The 13327-nt window shown below is 61.0% G+C and overlaps 1 protein-coding gene across 1 annotated transcript in view; it reads right to left on the reverse strand.

Annotated features, from left to right (window-relative positions):
- LOC144730152 (E3 ubiquitin-protein ligase RNF123-like) overlaps nucleotides 1-13327 on the reverse strand; it is a 73718-nt gene that overhangs the window by 55387 nt on the left and 5004 nt on the right. The window contains exons 4-16 of the mRNA XM_078610738.1: nucleotides 12922-13004; nucleotides 12214-12305; nucleotides 11274-11328; nucleotides 9680-9765; nucleotides 9233-9319; nucleotides 8374-8441; nucleotides 6597-6722; nucleotides 5326-5440; nucleotides 4432-4542; nucleotides 3976-4107; nucleotides 2864-2956; nucleotides 2078-2151; nucleotides 649-775 (exon numbers count right to left, since the gene is read on the reverse strand). Of these exons, the coding sequence (XP_078466864.1) occupies nucleotides 649-775; nucleotides 2078-2151; nucleotides 2864-2956; nucleotides 3976-4107; nucleotides 4432-4542; nucleotides 5326-5440; nucleotides 6597-6722; nucleotides 8374-8441; nucleotides 9233-9319; nucleotides 9680-9765; nucleotides 11274-11328; nucleotides 12214-12305; nucleotides 12922-13004 (1249 nt within the window). The remainder of the gene's footprint in view (nucleotides 1-648; nucleotides 776-2077; nucleotides 2152-2863; nucleotides 2957-3975; nucleotides 4108-4431; nucleotides 4543-5325; nucleotides 5441-6596; nucleotides 6723-8373; nucleotides 8442-9232; nucleotides 9320-9679; nucleotides 9766-11273; nucleotides 11329-12213; nucleotides 12306-12921; nucleotides 13005-13327) is intronic.

A 13327-nucleotide genomic window follows, 5' to 3' on the forward strand; every position in this document is an offset into this window, starting at 1 on the left:
CGAGCCGCACGCGCACGCCGGTGAACACACACGGCTACGCCAACTCCAGGGTCCCCGCGGCGTCGATGCTCACGGTGCGACGAGCACCGGGGTTCAACTGCGGTTCACTCGACACGTCCTCAGTCTACCAATCATTGCAGATGGGCAACCCGCAACGCACTTGCTGTCAGTATCTCAATAAGCTAGCACTCACCCACCCGCTCACACGCTCAGTCCCTCGCTCACACGCTCGCCCACTCACTCAACCACTCGCTTACTCGCTCACTCACACACTTGCCTGCGCACCCACCCAACCACTTACTTGCTCCCTCACTCACTCAGCCACCCGCTCACACGCTCAGTCCCTCGCCCACTCGCTCAGTCGCTCACTCACACACTCGCCTGCGCACCCACCCAACCACTTACTTGCTCTCTCACTCACTCACTCACCCACCCGCTCACACGCTCAGTCCCTCGCTCACACGCTCGCCCACTCGCTCACTCACACACTCGCCTGCGCACCCACCCAACCACTTACTTGCTCCCTCACTCACTCACCCACACACACGTTTGCTCACCCACTCAGTCACTCACCCACACGCTCGCTTGCTTATCACTCAACCACTTTACTTTCTCACGCCCCCCTCGCCCGCCCGCCCCCCCGCCAACCTGCTGCTGCTGCTGGTGGAGTTGCGTGGGCCACCAGGTGACGGGGATGGTCTCGTCGAGTCCGGCCTCCTCCACGCGCAGCGGCGTCTTCACGTTGCAGAACACCACGAAGCGCATCACATCGAACGTGCGCGCGTCAAGGATCTGTAAACCGTCATCTGAACCGGTCCACCCCTAGGTCGACTCGGCCTCAAGCACCCGGTGCGGTGTGTAAAAGTCTCCGTTGGGGAGAGAAAGGCGGCCGGGCGAGGTGGCTGTCGCGCACCCACCTCGTGTGCCGTGTCGGCCTTCTTAGGTGCTGCTACTCGCTAACAGCACTTGCCCCCACAGTCCGTGTGGCTTAGATTTGGGATCTGTGTGTATGTGTGTGTATGTGTGTGTATGTGTGTGTGTATATGTGTGTATATGTGTGTGTGTATATGTGTGTATATGTGTGTGTGTATATGTGTGTATATGTGTGTGTGTATGTGTATATATGTATGTGTGTATATGTGTGTGTGTATATGTGTATGTGTGTATATGTGTGTGTATAGTGGGGGGCGGTAGTGTAGCGGTTAGCGCGCTGCGCTATGAATCCGGTGACCCGGGCTCGATTCCTGCTCAAGGCCAACACCAGTGACGTATATCTGAATGGGTTCTGTGCCTCCCCTAGGTCGACTCAGCCTCAAATGAGTACCTGGTGCGGTATGTAAACATCGCCACTGGGGAGCCAAAGGTGGTCGGGCGTGGTGCTGTCCACCCACCCGCTCGTGTACCATTCCGGCCTTCATAGGTGCTCACTAACAGGACTTGCCCTGACAGTCTGTTAAGGCTATAAGAAGAATCTTTGTCTTTGTTTTTGTGTGTATGTATGTGTGTGCGTGTATGTGTGTGCGTGTATGTGTGTATGTGTGTGTATATGTGTGTTTGTGTGTTGATCACGACACCGGAAGAGTTGATGCAAACACACCTAGCTGACTGGTGTGTCGTGGCTAGCGTGGTGTGTCGTCGCTAGCGTGGTGTGGCGTGCGTGGCGCGTTGTGGTGGCGATGTGGCATGCCGTGGTGCTGTGTGGCGTGGGTGGTGTTGCGTGGCATGGCGTGAGGCGGTGTGGTGCGGGGTGCGTGGCGGTGTGGAGTGCGTGGCGGTGTGGTGTGAGGCGGTGTGGTGTGGGGTGCGTGGCGGTGTGGCGTGACGCGGTGTGGTGTGGGGTGCGTGGGGTGCGTGGGGTGCGTGGGGTGCGTGGCGGTGTGTTGTGTGGTGTGGGGTACGTGGCGGTGTGGCGTGACGCGGTGTGGTGTGGGGTGCGTGGCGGTGTGGCGTGACGCGGTGTGGTGTGGGGTGCGTGGCGGTGTGGCGTGACGCGGTGTGGTGTGGGGTGCGTGGCGGTGTGGCGTCAGTGACGCGGTGTGGTGTGGGGTGCGTGGCGGCGCGCGCTAGCGAGGGATATAGGACGTTGCCGAGGAGGAACTTGCGTGACTTCTCGTGCTTGAGGATGGCGAGGACGAGGCGCAGGTGCTGGATCTGTAACAGTGGTGGAACAACATCTGAAAGGTGCGGTGCAATCAGGGGCGTCTCGAACCCGGACTCGAACCCAGGCTCTCAGCGGCACCGGTGCGAGGCGGTGTTTTGAACCCACAGAATTTGAACGTCCCCGGGGTCAGAACGCGGTAGAAATATAAATTATATCCCGATAGAGATCAAATCACGTACAGCATTCTGACCCAAGATTAGTGCTGGCTACAGACACATTTGCCAATGCGATTTGTAACTTTGAACCTGGCGCGTGTATCGGGAGTTACATTTTAACGTGCAATTTAACCGGGGGACCGTGTGTTGTTGTCCTGGTGTGGTCTGGGACTGTTGTTGTTGTTGTTTTGCTGCCTTGCCCCAAGCTTACATTTGGTGTTGGCAAATCGGCAGGAATTTATTTACGAGTGCAATTTGTACTTCGTGTATACTTTCATTATGTTTAGTGACTTGCTTGCCTCTTCTCTATCGGTTTTCTTGTTGATGTAACTCGCTGACATCTGCGAGAAAGAGCTCCGTAGCTCATCGGATCCCCACCTGCGCTCTTAACAACTCATTTCTCATTCTGAGTTTACGATTGTCCAACGGGCTCGGCAAGCGCGAGGCCCGGACTCGCGCTCGGCGCCGAGGTGGTGCCGGCGGCGACGATGCAGGCGCGGCGGCGATGATGCCGGCACAGCGGCGGCGATGCCGGCGCTGGGGGTACCTGGGGCGTCATGTCGGGCGTCACGGGGGAGAAGCGGAAGGCTCGCAGCAGCGTCATCATCAGCTGCTTGAGGCAGCTGTGCACCTCAAACTCCTGCGGGCGGGAGGAATGGGGGAGCTGTGAGTCGCGTGCCGCCGCTCCCACGCCCCTCACGTCCCCCCACGTTCTCGCGTCTCAGCACGGCTGTCCGTTTGTCTTTTCAGCCGATGGCGGAGGCGGCGCCGACACCACGGGGCACGGGCGTCGGTCCGCCAGTAGGGGCCGATGTCCGTGGTGTTTGGCGCTCCCAATTAGGCGGTACGACGGCATCGCTCATCGAAACGTGCGAGCGCGACGCCACGCGGCCTGCTGCTCGCTTACGGCCGCGGGGATCTGCGGCCGTGAAGCGAGCGGGGCGTGCGGCGCGCGCTCGGCTAACGGCTCGGCACACGAGTGCGCCGCGGTTCATTCACCGGTGCGCTCGAACCGCGACCGCCCCCGGCCGCGTCGCCAGCGCCTCAAGAAGAGAATCGAAGGTGTGGGGGGAGGGAGGCACGAGGAGGAGTGGGGCGTGGAGGGTCACGAGTTGAGCACCAGGGCACAGACACGCACACGCGCAGGCGCGCGCGCACAGATGCGCCGACAACGATTGCGATGGCCGCCCGGAGGGACGCGCGGGGAGGCGCCGGCAGGAAAGCACCCCCGCGGGGCCGGGTCTGCGAGACCGCTACTCCACTACCAATCCCGGCTGGCCAGCGTGGTGAAGCACGGTCGCGTGAACAACCGTGACCACGCGTGGCACGGCGAGGCCCTCTTCCGGCAGCGGACCGAGCGAGCGGACCTGCCGCACGTGGAGGCGTTGCCGATGTCAAACCGCGAATCGCGACTCTCGATCGCCGGATCGCCGCGCGAGTCGGGTGAGTCGTTACACCTCGACAACATCGTCGTCGTCGTCGTCCACGATCGATCCACTGCTCGATGAAGGCCTGCCCAAGTCGTCCGCCCGCCCCCCCCCCCCCACCACGCCCCGGCGGCGACGAAACGACAACGAAGCGCCGAGACGGCGGCGAGGTGAAACGCAAACGGTAACGGGGGGGGGGAGGGGGTGGGGGGGGCGAGCGGGAGAGGCGCACCTCCAGCAGGGCCCACAGCAGGTCCAGCGTGTGCAAGATGGCCGGCGTCTCCGTGGCGACGGAGCCCGAGGCCCGCGTCTGCAGGCTGAGCAGGAACTTGAGGAGCACCTCGTCCACCACGTAGGCCTTGGCCTGCCGCGGGGGAGGGAAGGCGGGCGGCCAATATTATTCATAATCAAGGTTTTTCATTTATTTTTCAAGGATTGCATCGCACGGAACCTTGGCCAGGCGCGGTGGCGGCAGCTCAATGGGCCCCAAGTTTATCTGCTCGTAAAAAAATCACACGGCGAGCAAAGTAACCTCACTCACTCTCCCGCTCTCTCCACAACCTCTCCCCGCCCCCCCCTCTCCCAGCCCCCACCTCTCTCCAAACTCTATCCCCACACCCCCCTCTCTCCCAGCCCCCCACCCCCACTCTCTCCCCACGCCCCCCGCCGTGTAGAGGCGTGCACGCACCAGCAACGGTGCGAGCTTGTGGAAGACGTGCACGGCGGCGAGGAGGAAGGTGGTGGCGGCGTCCCCTCGCGACAGACTCCGCGAGTCCTCGCGCGACACCACCCTCCCGTCCTGGGGGGGGGGGGGGGGGCAACGGGGGTGGGGGGTGGGGTGTGGGTGGGAACGAGAGGCGGGGGGAGCATGAGCAGAGGGGCGGACGGGGAGCGGAGGGGCACAAGGGGCGGCAGAGGGGGGAGGGGCGGGGGGGGGCGGGGGAGGGGCGGGGGGGGCTGCGGGGGGTCACCCAACGCTCCCCCGGCATTCGCCAAGCAGATCACACGACGACAACAGCCGCCATTCGCCACCGAGTGACGGTGACGTCACCACCAGGCTAGGTGTACTTTGACTTTTGAATTGTGGAAGATTCTGTGGCTGGCAGGAGGTCATGGGACAGACCCAGGTGCTGTGGGATGACTGATCGAGACGATTGGCAGGCGCACCACCTGTGTGCGCTCTTCTGATGTTGCCAAATCAGCACACGCACGACAAAGATCCCTTGTGTGGCCTGGCAGACTGTCGGGGCAAGTGCTGCTCGCGAACGCCTACGGGGACCGGCACGGCACACGAGGGAGTGGGTGGCCGAGCACCGCCACGCCCGGCCACCTTTGTCTCCCCTTTGGCGATATTTACACACCGCACCAGGTACTCATTCGGCCCGGGACCCGTTCAGATGATCGTCACTGGTGTTGGCCGGGTCCGTAGTGCACCGCACTAACCGCTGCATGACACACCTAGCAACCACAACCGTTTGCCAACGTGGCAGTGACATCACCGCCACGCTTGTGCCAGGCTAGGTGCACGCACCGCACACAGACGCACGCACGTATGCACAGGGGGCGAGGGAGCGCCACTCACCCTGGGGTCGATCCACGTCTCCATGGCGACCTGGAAGTATCCCATGAGCCTCTGCGCCTGCATGAGGTCGATGGTCGGGGGGTCCTGAAGGGGCCGGTAACCTTCCACGGGGTACGTGGACGCGGGGTCAAGGACTCGTCCCGTCAACGCGTCCAGGGGGACCGCGGCGCGCGGGGAGGCGGGCCGCATGGCGTGGTGGGGGCGGCCGCCGCCGCCACGGAGGTGACAGCACCCAGCCGGCTCTGCCAACATCTCGCCACCGTGGGCACTACCGGGGTCACCACGGTGGCGTGGGTTCGATCCTGACCCTGACACCTCGATATCTGGAGCTCACATGGAGCTTACATGGTGGCGAGATGTTAACTACCTCTCCTGGTATACAGGAGCTCGTGGGTTCGACCCCGATCCTGGCGCCTGTATATTTGGAGTGTGCGTCTTTTTCTCTCCCCTTGGTCGCGTGGATTTTTCTCTGGGTCCTCCGGTTTTGTCCCCTCCACATTTAGAATCAACGTCACGCGTTGAGAGTATTTGGCTGCTATAAATTGCCACGTGATGATGAAGCCACTTCATTATCATTTGTGATATCCAGGTCGCTTCTGAAAAAGAGCTACATGTCAGTGGGGCCTTACCTGGAAAAGATACAGATAAATACATTTTTAAATAACACCCGGGGTCCCAATCTGGGTTTCAACCGAAGTGAATTTTAACGCACGTGTGTACGTACATATGCTGACCTTCTTTCGCACCGTACCTAGCCAACCGGGTTAATCGGAGGTGCTCGAGGAGGGGAGGGGCAAACCAAATTCACCGTATCCTCGAGTGTAGTGAGCCGACTGGTCTCATCCCGGTTACTCCGACAGAGACTCCTCACACAACTCACCTGGAGAGCCATAGAGTTACACGGAGACCCATAGACTTACAGAGAGACCTCCACAGATGTAGACCGAGACCTGCGTGCTCTCACAGGCTGGGCTGCGATTGCATCGGCTCCTTAAAGGGTAGCAGCGGAGTTGATGGTCCCAGTCCGGCTCCCAAAGAATGTTTCACAAAAAATACAGGAACCTTAAATTTGGCTCTGCACTTAAAGAAGCTCAGTTCCAGCTCTGAGATTCGTGAATATTGAGTAGACCAAAGGTCACTTGACAGGATCTCAGAGGTAGCTCTGTGGTATCCACCTCTGTGGGCCGCTCTCTAACAGCACAATGCCCCCCACACACAGACCCTTTGTCCCTTTGTCCGCGTGTGCGCAAGAGAGAGACGAGAGAGGATATCTCAGCGGGCGGCTGCCGAAGTTGAAGGAGACGTTCTCGCGGAAGGAGAGGCTGATGGCGGGGAAGTAGGCGGAGCCCGGGCCCAGCCGCACATCGGGGAACGCGACGCCCATGGACAGCCCATTTCTGCGGGAGAGCGAGAGGGAGGCGGACCGGGTGGAACGTTCACACGTGGAATCGTGGACAAAACGTGCGCTTGACAGTATTTCGCTGCCGCTGTAAATTCCCACGCGATGAGTGACGCCACTTCGTGCGAGCCGTCGTTTGTGATGGCCACGTCGCTTCTGAAAACGAGCTAGGAAAGCAGCTCTCAGTGGTGAAACAAAAAAACAACTTCAGTTCGGTTTATACGATTTCGAAAATGGCTCAAGCGATGGCATTAGTCGTGCGACGAGACGCTCAAGGCTTGGGCCCACGTGACGGCCACCATCTCCCAACGACGTCACGCCGCCGAACCTCTGGCGGGAACGCCGTAGCGACGTCAAGCCACCCCGGGAGAACTCGGGAGGGAGCGCGGCACAAACCCCCCGTGGCACGCCGAGACCACGAACTCGCCCGGGATCCCAGAAAAACAATCCGGGATCGCCGCGCGAGACAATTGGAGTTCCGCCGCCAAGGTTCGTCAAAGTGCCCCGCCGCTGCTCGGCACGCCGTCGGTTCTGCCGAGTCGGCACGCCGTCGGTTTGCCGAGACGGCACGCCGTCGATTCTGCCGAGACCACCGCGGTGGCTCAACTGCCAACGACTGCGGAACGGTGATCGCTCGCCCGCTGCACCGCGACGCGTCCACGAGTGGGAGATTAACCCTCCTCCGTTCCGATGACGTACATGATTGAAACGAGGAAGGGTTAGTCGTCATCGGAACAAAAGCAGAAGAACTAGATAAAATAACTAGGCCACCTGGAAGGGCCGGTTGCGGCACAGTTTGGCGGTCGTGTTGCTCCGGTTCTCCGCGGTGAGAAGTGACGTCTACTACGCCTCTCTCAATACAATTTACGCTGAGCCGCTTGCGCGTTCCGAGATGTGGCGGTGAACGGGAACGCCCACACCCCGCAGCAACTTGCAGACGTGTCGGAACGGGAAAGGTTTGAAGAAGATGGCGACCCAGAGTGCCGTGACTGTGGCCACCCGAAACACACGGTGGAGTACATCGCCAACGACTGCGTTCTAAACTAAAACTGAACTATTTATTATTTTACCAGGTAAGACCCACTAAGCTATGTAGCTCTTTGTCAGAAGCAATTTGGCCATAAACGATAGCTCGACGAGGTGGCTTATCGCGTGGAAAATTTTAAAGCAGGAGCCAAATAATCTAAATGCGTGCTTTTCGAAATGTGGACGGAAAAAGCGGAGGACCCGAAGAAAAATCCACTCGACCACGAGGAGAGAGACACGGAAACTCCAAATATGCAGCAGGCGTCAGGGTCGGGATCGAACCCACGACTTCCTGCATACCAGGCGAGGTAGTCAACATCTCCTAGCCACCGTGGCGCCGTGTTCCACGCGGCCCGCTCTAGGGCGGACTGGGCAGTGCGAGTCGCACGGCTCACAAACTCACACCTGGACGTACAATTTACGCCGAACTTGCCAGTGAAGCGATAGCCGGCACCTCACCACACGCCGCGCTACACATCTCTCCGCTACATCTACCCCGCGATAAACACAGAGGCAAAGATCCGCAGTGTAGCCTCGCGAGGGCTGTTGGGGCAAGTCCCCGTCGGCGAGGCTGGGAGAGGCGCTGGGCCCGGCGCCGTGAGCGGAGGTGCCGCGGCACTCACAGGCAGAAGGAGATGGAGGCGTCGTCCAGGTCAATGAGGCACGTGACCACGTCGCCCGCCGCCCACGGCTGTACACCGCACAACAGCACACACCCCGCATCGCACACAGAACCACGACGCAGCACGCCGCAGCATACACCGCACCACGCACCGCACCACATCACACACCGCACCACACACCGCACCACACACCGCACCACACCACACCACACCGCACACCACACCACACCACACACCACACCACGCACCACACACCGCACCACACACCGCACAACATAGCACACACCACAGCACGCCGTATAGCCTGGAACAGACTGTAGGGGCAAGTGCTGTCAGCGAGCACCTATGAAGGCCGGCACAGCACACGAGGGGGTGGGTGGCCAACACCACGCCCGGCCGCCTTTGTCTTCCCAGTGGTGATGTTTACACATCACATTGGGTACTCATTTGAGGCTGAGTCGACCTAGGAGAGCCCCAGGACCGGTTTAGATAATCGTCACTGGTGTTGGCCGTGAGCGGGAACAAAACTCAGGTCGCTGGGTTCGTAGCGTAGCACGCTAACCGCTGCACCACCGCTCCCACACACCGCACCACACCACACCCCAACATACACCGCACGGTATTATACCACACCGCACCACAAATATAAACCACAAGTACCGTGGAGAGCAGAGCGAGGGGAGATAGGAGAGGGGAGGAGGGGGGAGAGAGGGGAGATTGTCGTCGTTGATGTTGTTTGTGACGTTCTGACCCCCCCCCGCCGTGCCCCTAAAGGGCATGTGAAAAAATAACGAGCTTCGTAGCTCGGGGGGAGATGAGAGAGGGGAGAAAGGAGAGAGGGAGAGGCGAGGACGCCCACCTTGCCGTAGTTGGTGGTGGTGACGTTCCACTTGCGCACGCGGTTGCCGTCGTAAGCGTACGAGTTGGGGGTGTCGCCCACGCCCTCCTGCCGGCGGCGACGGCACAGGGAGGGGGGTGGGGCGAGAGAGAGAGAGACGCGGCACGGTGAGTGTGAGTGGAGAGAGAGAGAGAGACGCGGCACGGTGAGTGTGAGTGGAGAAAGAGAGAGAGACGCGGCACGGTGAGCGTGAGTGGAGAGAGAGAGAGACGCGGCACGGTGAGTGTGAGTGGAGAGAGAGAGAGAGACGCGGCACGGTGAGCGTGAGTGATGAGAGGGACGTGGCACGGTGAGTGAGTGGTGAGAGGGACGCGGCACGGTGAGTGTGAGTGGAGAGAGAGAGACGCGGCACGGCGGGGACGAAGCGGCGGGCGGGCGGCGGGGGAGTGGGGGCGGTGGCGCGGGCACCTCCTGGTTGAAGCGGCAGTCGAGGGTGCACCAGCCGATCTGCATGAGCCCCTTGGAGGAGAGCAGCACCTCGTACATCCACTTGCCTGCGCACGCACACGGGGCCCACGGGACGGCGGCACACCAACGGATTCTAGAATCTGTCTGTGTGGAGCTTTGAGCGTCATCGCCTCTCACCCTCCACCCACTCTCCCCTCTCATCTCCCTCTCACTGTCCACGCACTCTCCCCTCTCACCTCACTCGGATCATTCCTCCTCCGCGGCCCACCATGGTCTAGAACTCCCCCAGCCATCCGTGCCGTCAGCCTCCCTGCCTCTGTTCAAGTCCAGGCCCAAGGCCTTCCCTCTTTCGCTCGATCAAAGAACCGGCTGCCTCTTTTATAAATGAACGCGCTCAACGTCTCCACGTGGACGTTCCGAGTCGCGGTGCGGACCCCCCTACCACACACGAGACGCGGTGCGGACCCCCCTACCACACACCAGTCACGGTGCGGACCCCCCTACCACACACCAGTCACGGTGCGGACCCCCCCACCACACACGAGACGCGGTGCGGACCCCCCTACCACACACCAGACACGGTGCGGACCCCCCTACCACACACCAGACACGGTGCGGACCCCCCTACCACACACGAGACACGGTGCGGACCCCCCTACCACACACGAGACACGGTGCGGACCCCCCTACCACACACGAGACACAGTGCGGACCCCCCTACCACACACTAGTCACGGTGCGGACCCCCCTACCACACACGAGACACAGTGCGGACCCCCCTACCACACACCAGTCACGGTGCGGACCCCCCTACCACACACCAGACACGGTGCGGACCCCCCTACCACACACCAGACACGGTGCGGACCCCCCTACCACACACCAGACACGGTGCGGACCCCCCTACCACACACGAGACACGGTGCGGACCCCCCTACCACACACCAGTCACGGTGCGGACCCCCCTACCACACACCAGACACGGTGCGGACCCCCCTACCACACACCAGACACGGTGCGGACCCCCCTACCACACACGAGACACGGTGCGGACCCCCCTACCACACACCAGTCACGGTGCGGACCCCCCTACCACACACCAGACACGGTGCGGACCCCCCTACCACACACCAGACACGGTGCGGACCCCCCTACCACACACCAGTCACGGTGCGGACCCCCCTACCACACACGAGACACGGTGCGGACCCCCCTACCACACACCAGACACGGTGCGGACCCCCCTACCACACACCAGACACGGTGCGGACCCCCCTACCACACACCAGACACGGTGCAGACCCCCCTACCACACACGAGACACGGTGCGGACCCCCCTACCACACACCAGTCACGGTGCGGACCCCCCTACCACACACCAGACACGGTGCGGACCCCCCTACCACACACCAGACACGGTGCGGACCCCCCTACCACACACCAGACACGGTGCGGACCCCCCTACCACACACCAGACACGGTGCGGACCCCCCTACCACACACCAGTCACGGTACGGACCCCCCTACCGCACCGGCGGCACTCCCCGTGACGCCGCCGCCAAGTAAAACCACGCGGCCGCGGGCGGCCTCTCACCTGTGTGGACGCAGGTGGTGGCGCGGATGGTGCTGAAGTTGCTGTGCCCGATCACCTGGGGCAGAGGGAAGGGAGGCGACTGCGTCGTTCGCGGACGACTCTCGCGACGCCGACCTCGGCGGAGCGCAACGTGCCCCCCTCCGCACGGCACGCACCGCTCAGACCCGACAACCTCAAGCCCTCGGCCACGGCTCCCCACACAGCCAAGTCACTTACGCGCCCGCAAATATACACAACGTTCCGCGTGAGCTGGCACTGATGGCGGTGGCAATGATGATGATAATACGTGAAGGTGGTGCTGGTGGTGGTAGAGATGGTCGCGGTGTTGGTGGTGATGATTAGTGATGGTGGTGCTGTTGGTGGTAGAGATGGTGGTGGTGCTGGTGGTGGTGATTATGATGAAGGCAATGGTGGTAGAGGTGGTGGTGGTGGTGATAATAGTGATGACAGTGGTGGTGGTGCTTCTGGCGGTTGAGATGGTGGTGGTGATGATGATGATGAAGGTGGTGGTAGAGGTGGTGGTGACGATAGTGAGGACAGTGGTGTTGGTGGTAATGGTGGTAAAGATGTTGGTGGTGGTAGAGATGGTGGTGGTGGTGGTGGTAAAGATGGTGGAGGTGGTGATGATGATGATGAAGGTGGTGGTGACGATAGTGATGACAGTGGTGGTGGTGGTGGTAGAGATGGTGGTGGCGGTGGTAGCGATGATGGTGGTGGTAGCGATGGTGGTAAAGATGGTGGAGGTGGTGATGATGATGATGAAGGTGGTGGTGACGATAGTGATGACAGTGGTGGTGGTGGTGGTAGAGATGGTGGTGGCGATGGCGGTGGTGGTGGTAGAGATGGTGGTGGTAAAGATGATGGTAGTGGCGGTGGTGGTGGCGGTGGTGGCAACGGTGAACACGTGGGACAGGGTGACGAGGGCGGTGAGGAGGCCAACCCCGAGGAGGTCTTCATCGACGAGGAGGAGGCCCTCGAACCCGCTGGTGTGGTCCAGGACGATGTTGTCTGGCCCCAGGCGCCCCTCCGCCTCTTCACGGACGAGGAGACACAAACGGCACAGGCGACGATTGCGTGAGACGAGCAACGGTTGAGCGTGGACCTTGGCCAAGAAAAAAAACCAACGAACCGAGGGAGAGTCCACAGGAGGTCTCCAGGCCCGGGATGAGTGAGTGAGTGAGCACGTGGGTGGGCGGGTGGGTGAGTCGGTGGGTGAGTGAAAGGATGATGGGGGGTTTGAGTGAGTGAATAGGGGGATGGGTGAGCGGGTGGGTGAGTGGAAGAATGATGGGGGATATGAGTGAGTAAGTGAGTACGTGGGTGGGTGAGCGGGCGAGTCGGTGGGCGAGTTGGTCGTCGGCCGGACAGAGCGCGCCGTAGAGGATTAGAGAACAACAAGGTGCAGCGAGGCACGGTGGCAACGCTTGCAACAGCCCAATCTCTGCCAATCCCTGCCAATCCCTGCCAATCTCTGCCAATCGCTGCCAATCTCTGCCAATCGCTGCCAATCTCTGCCAATCTCTGCCAATCTCTGCCAATCGCTGCCAATCCCTGCCAATCCTGCCAATCGCTGCCAAGGCCCGTGGTGAAAAGCCGCGTCGGCATCGGTCTAATGGCGGGAAGGTGGACGTGCGACGGTAGCGCTCACCGGCTCCGCGCTCCGGCGCCTCCGCTCCAGGTGCCAGCAGCAGGTCGAGGTGGTGCTCCAAGTTCTGAAAACTCAGGGTTTTCCTGGGGAGAAGAAATAGCGAGTGCGTACAGGTGAGTGCGTACAGGCGAGTGCGTACAGGCGAGTGCGTACAGGTGAGTACGTATAGGTTAGTACGTACAGGTTAGTACGTACAGGTTAGTACGCACACGCGAGTGCGTATAGGCGAGTGCGTACAGGTGAGCACGTATAGGTGAGTACATACAGGCAAGTACGTACAGGTGAGTACGTGTAGATGTGTACATATAAGTGTGTACATGTTGGTGAGTACGTTAAACACCAGTGCATATGTAGTTGTGTATATACAGAACAGGTGTGCACGTACAGGTGTGCACGTACAGGTGCG

The sequence above is a fragment of the Lampetra planeri genome, chromosome 34 (assembly GCF_965212315.1).
Source record: "Lampetra planeri chromosome 34, kcLamPlan1.2.h2, whole genome shotgun sequence".
NCBI lineage: Eukaryota > Metazoa > Chordata > Hyperoartia > Petromyzontiformes > Petromyzontidae > Lampetra > Lampetra planeri.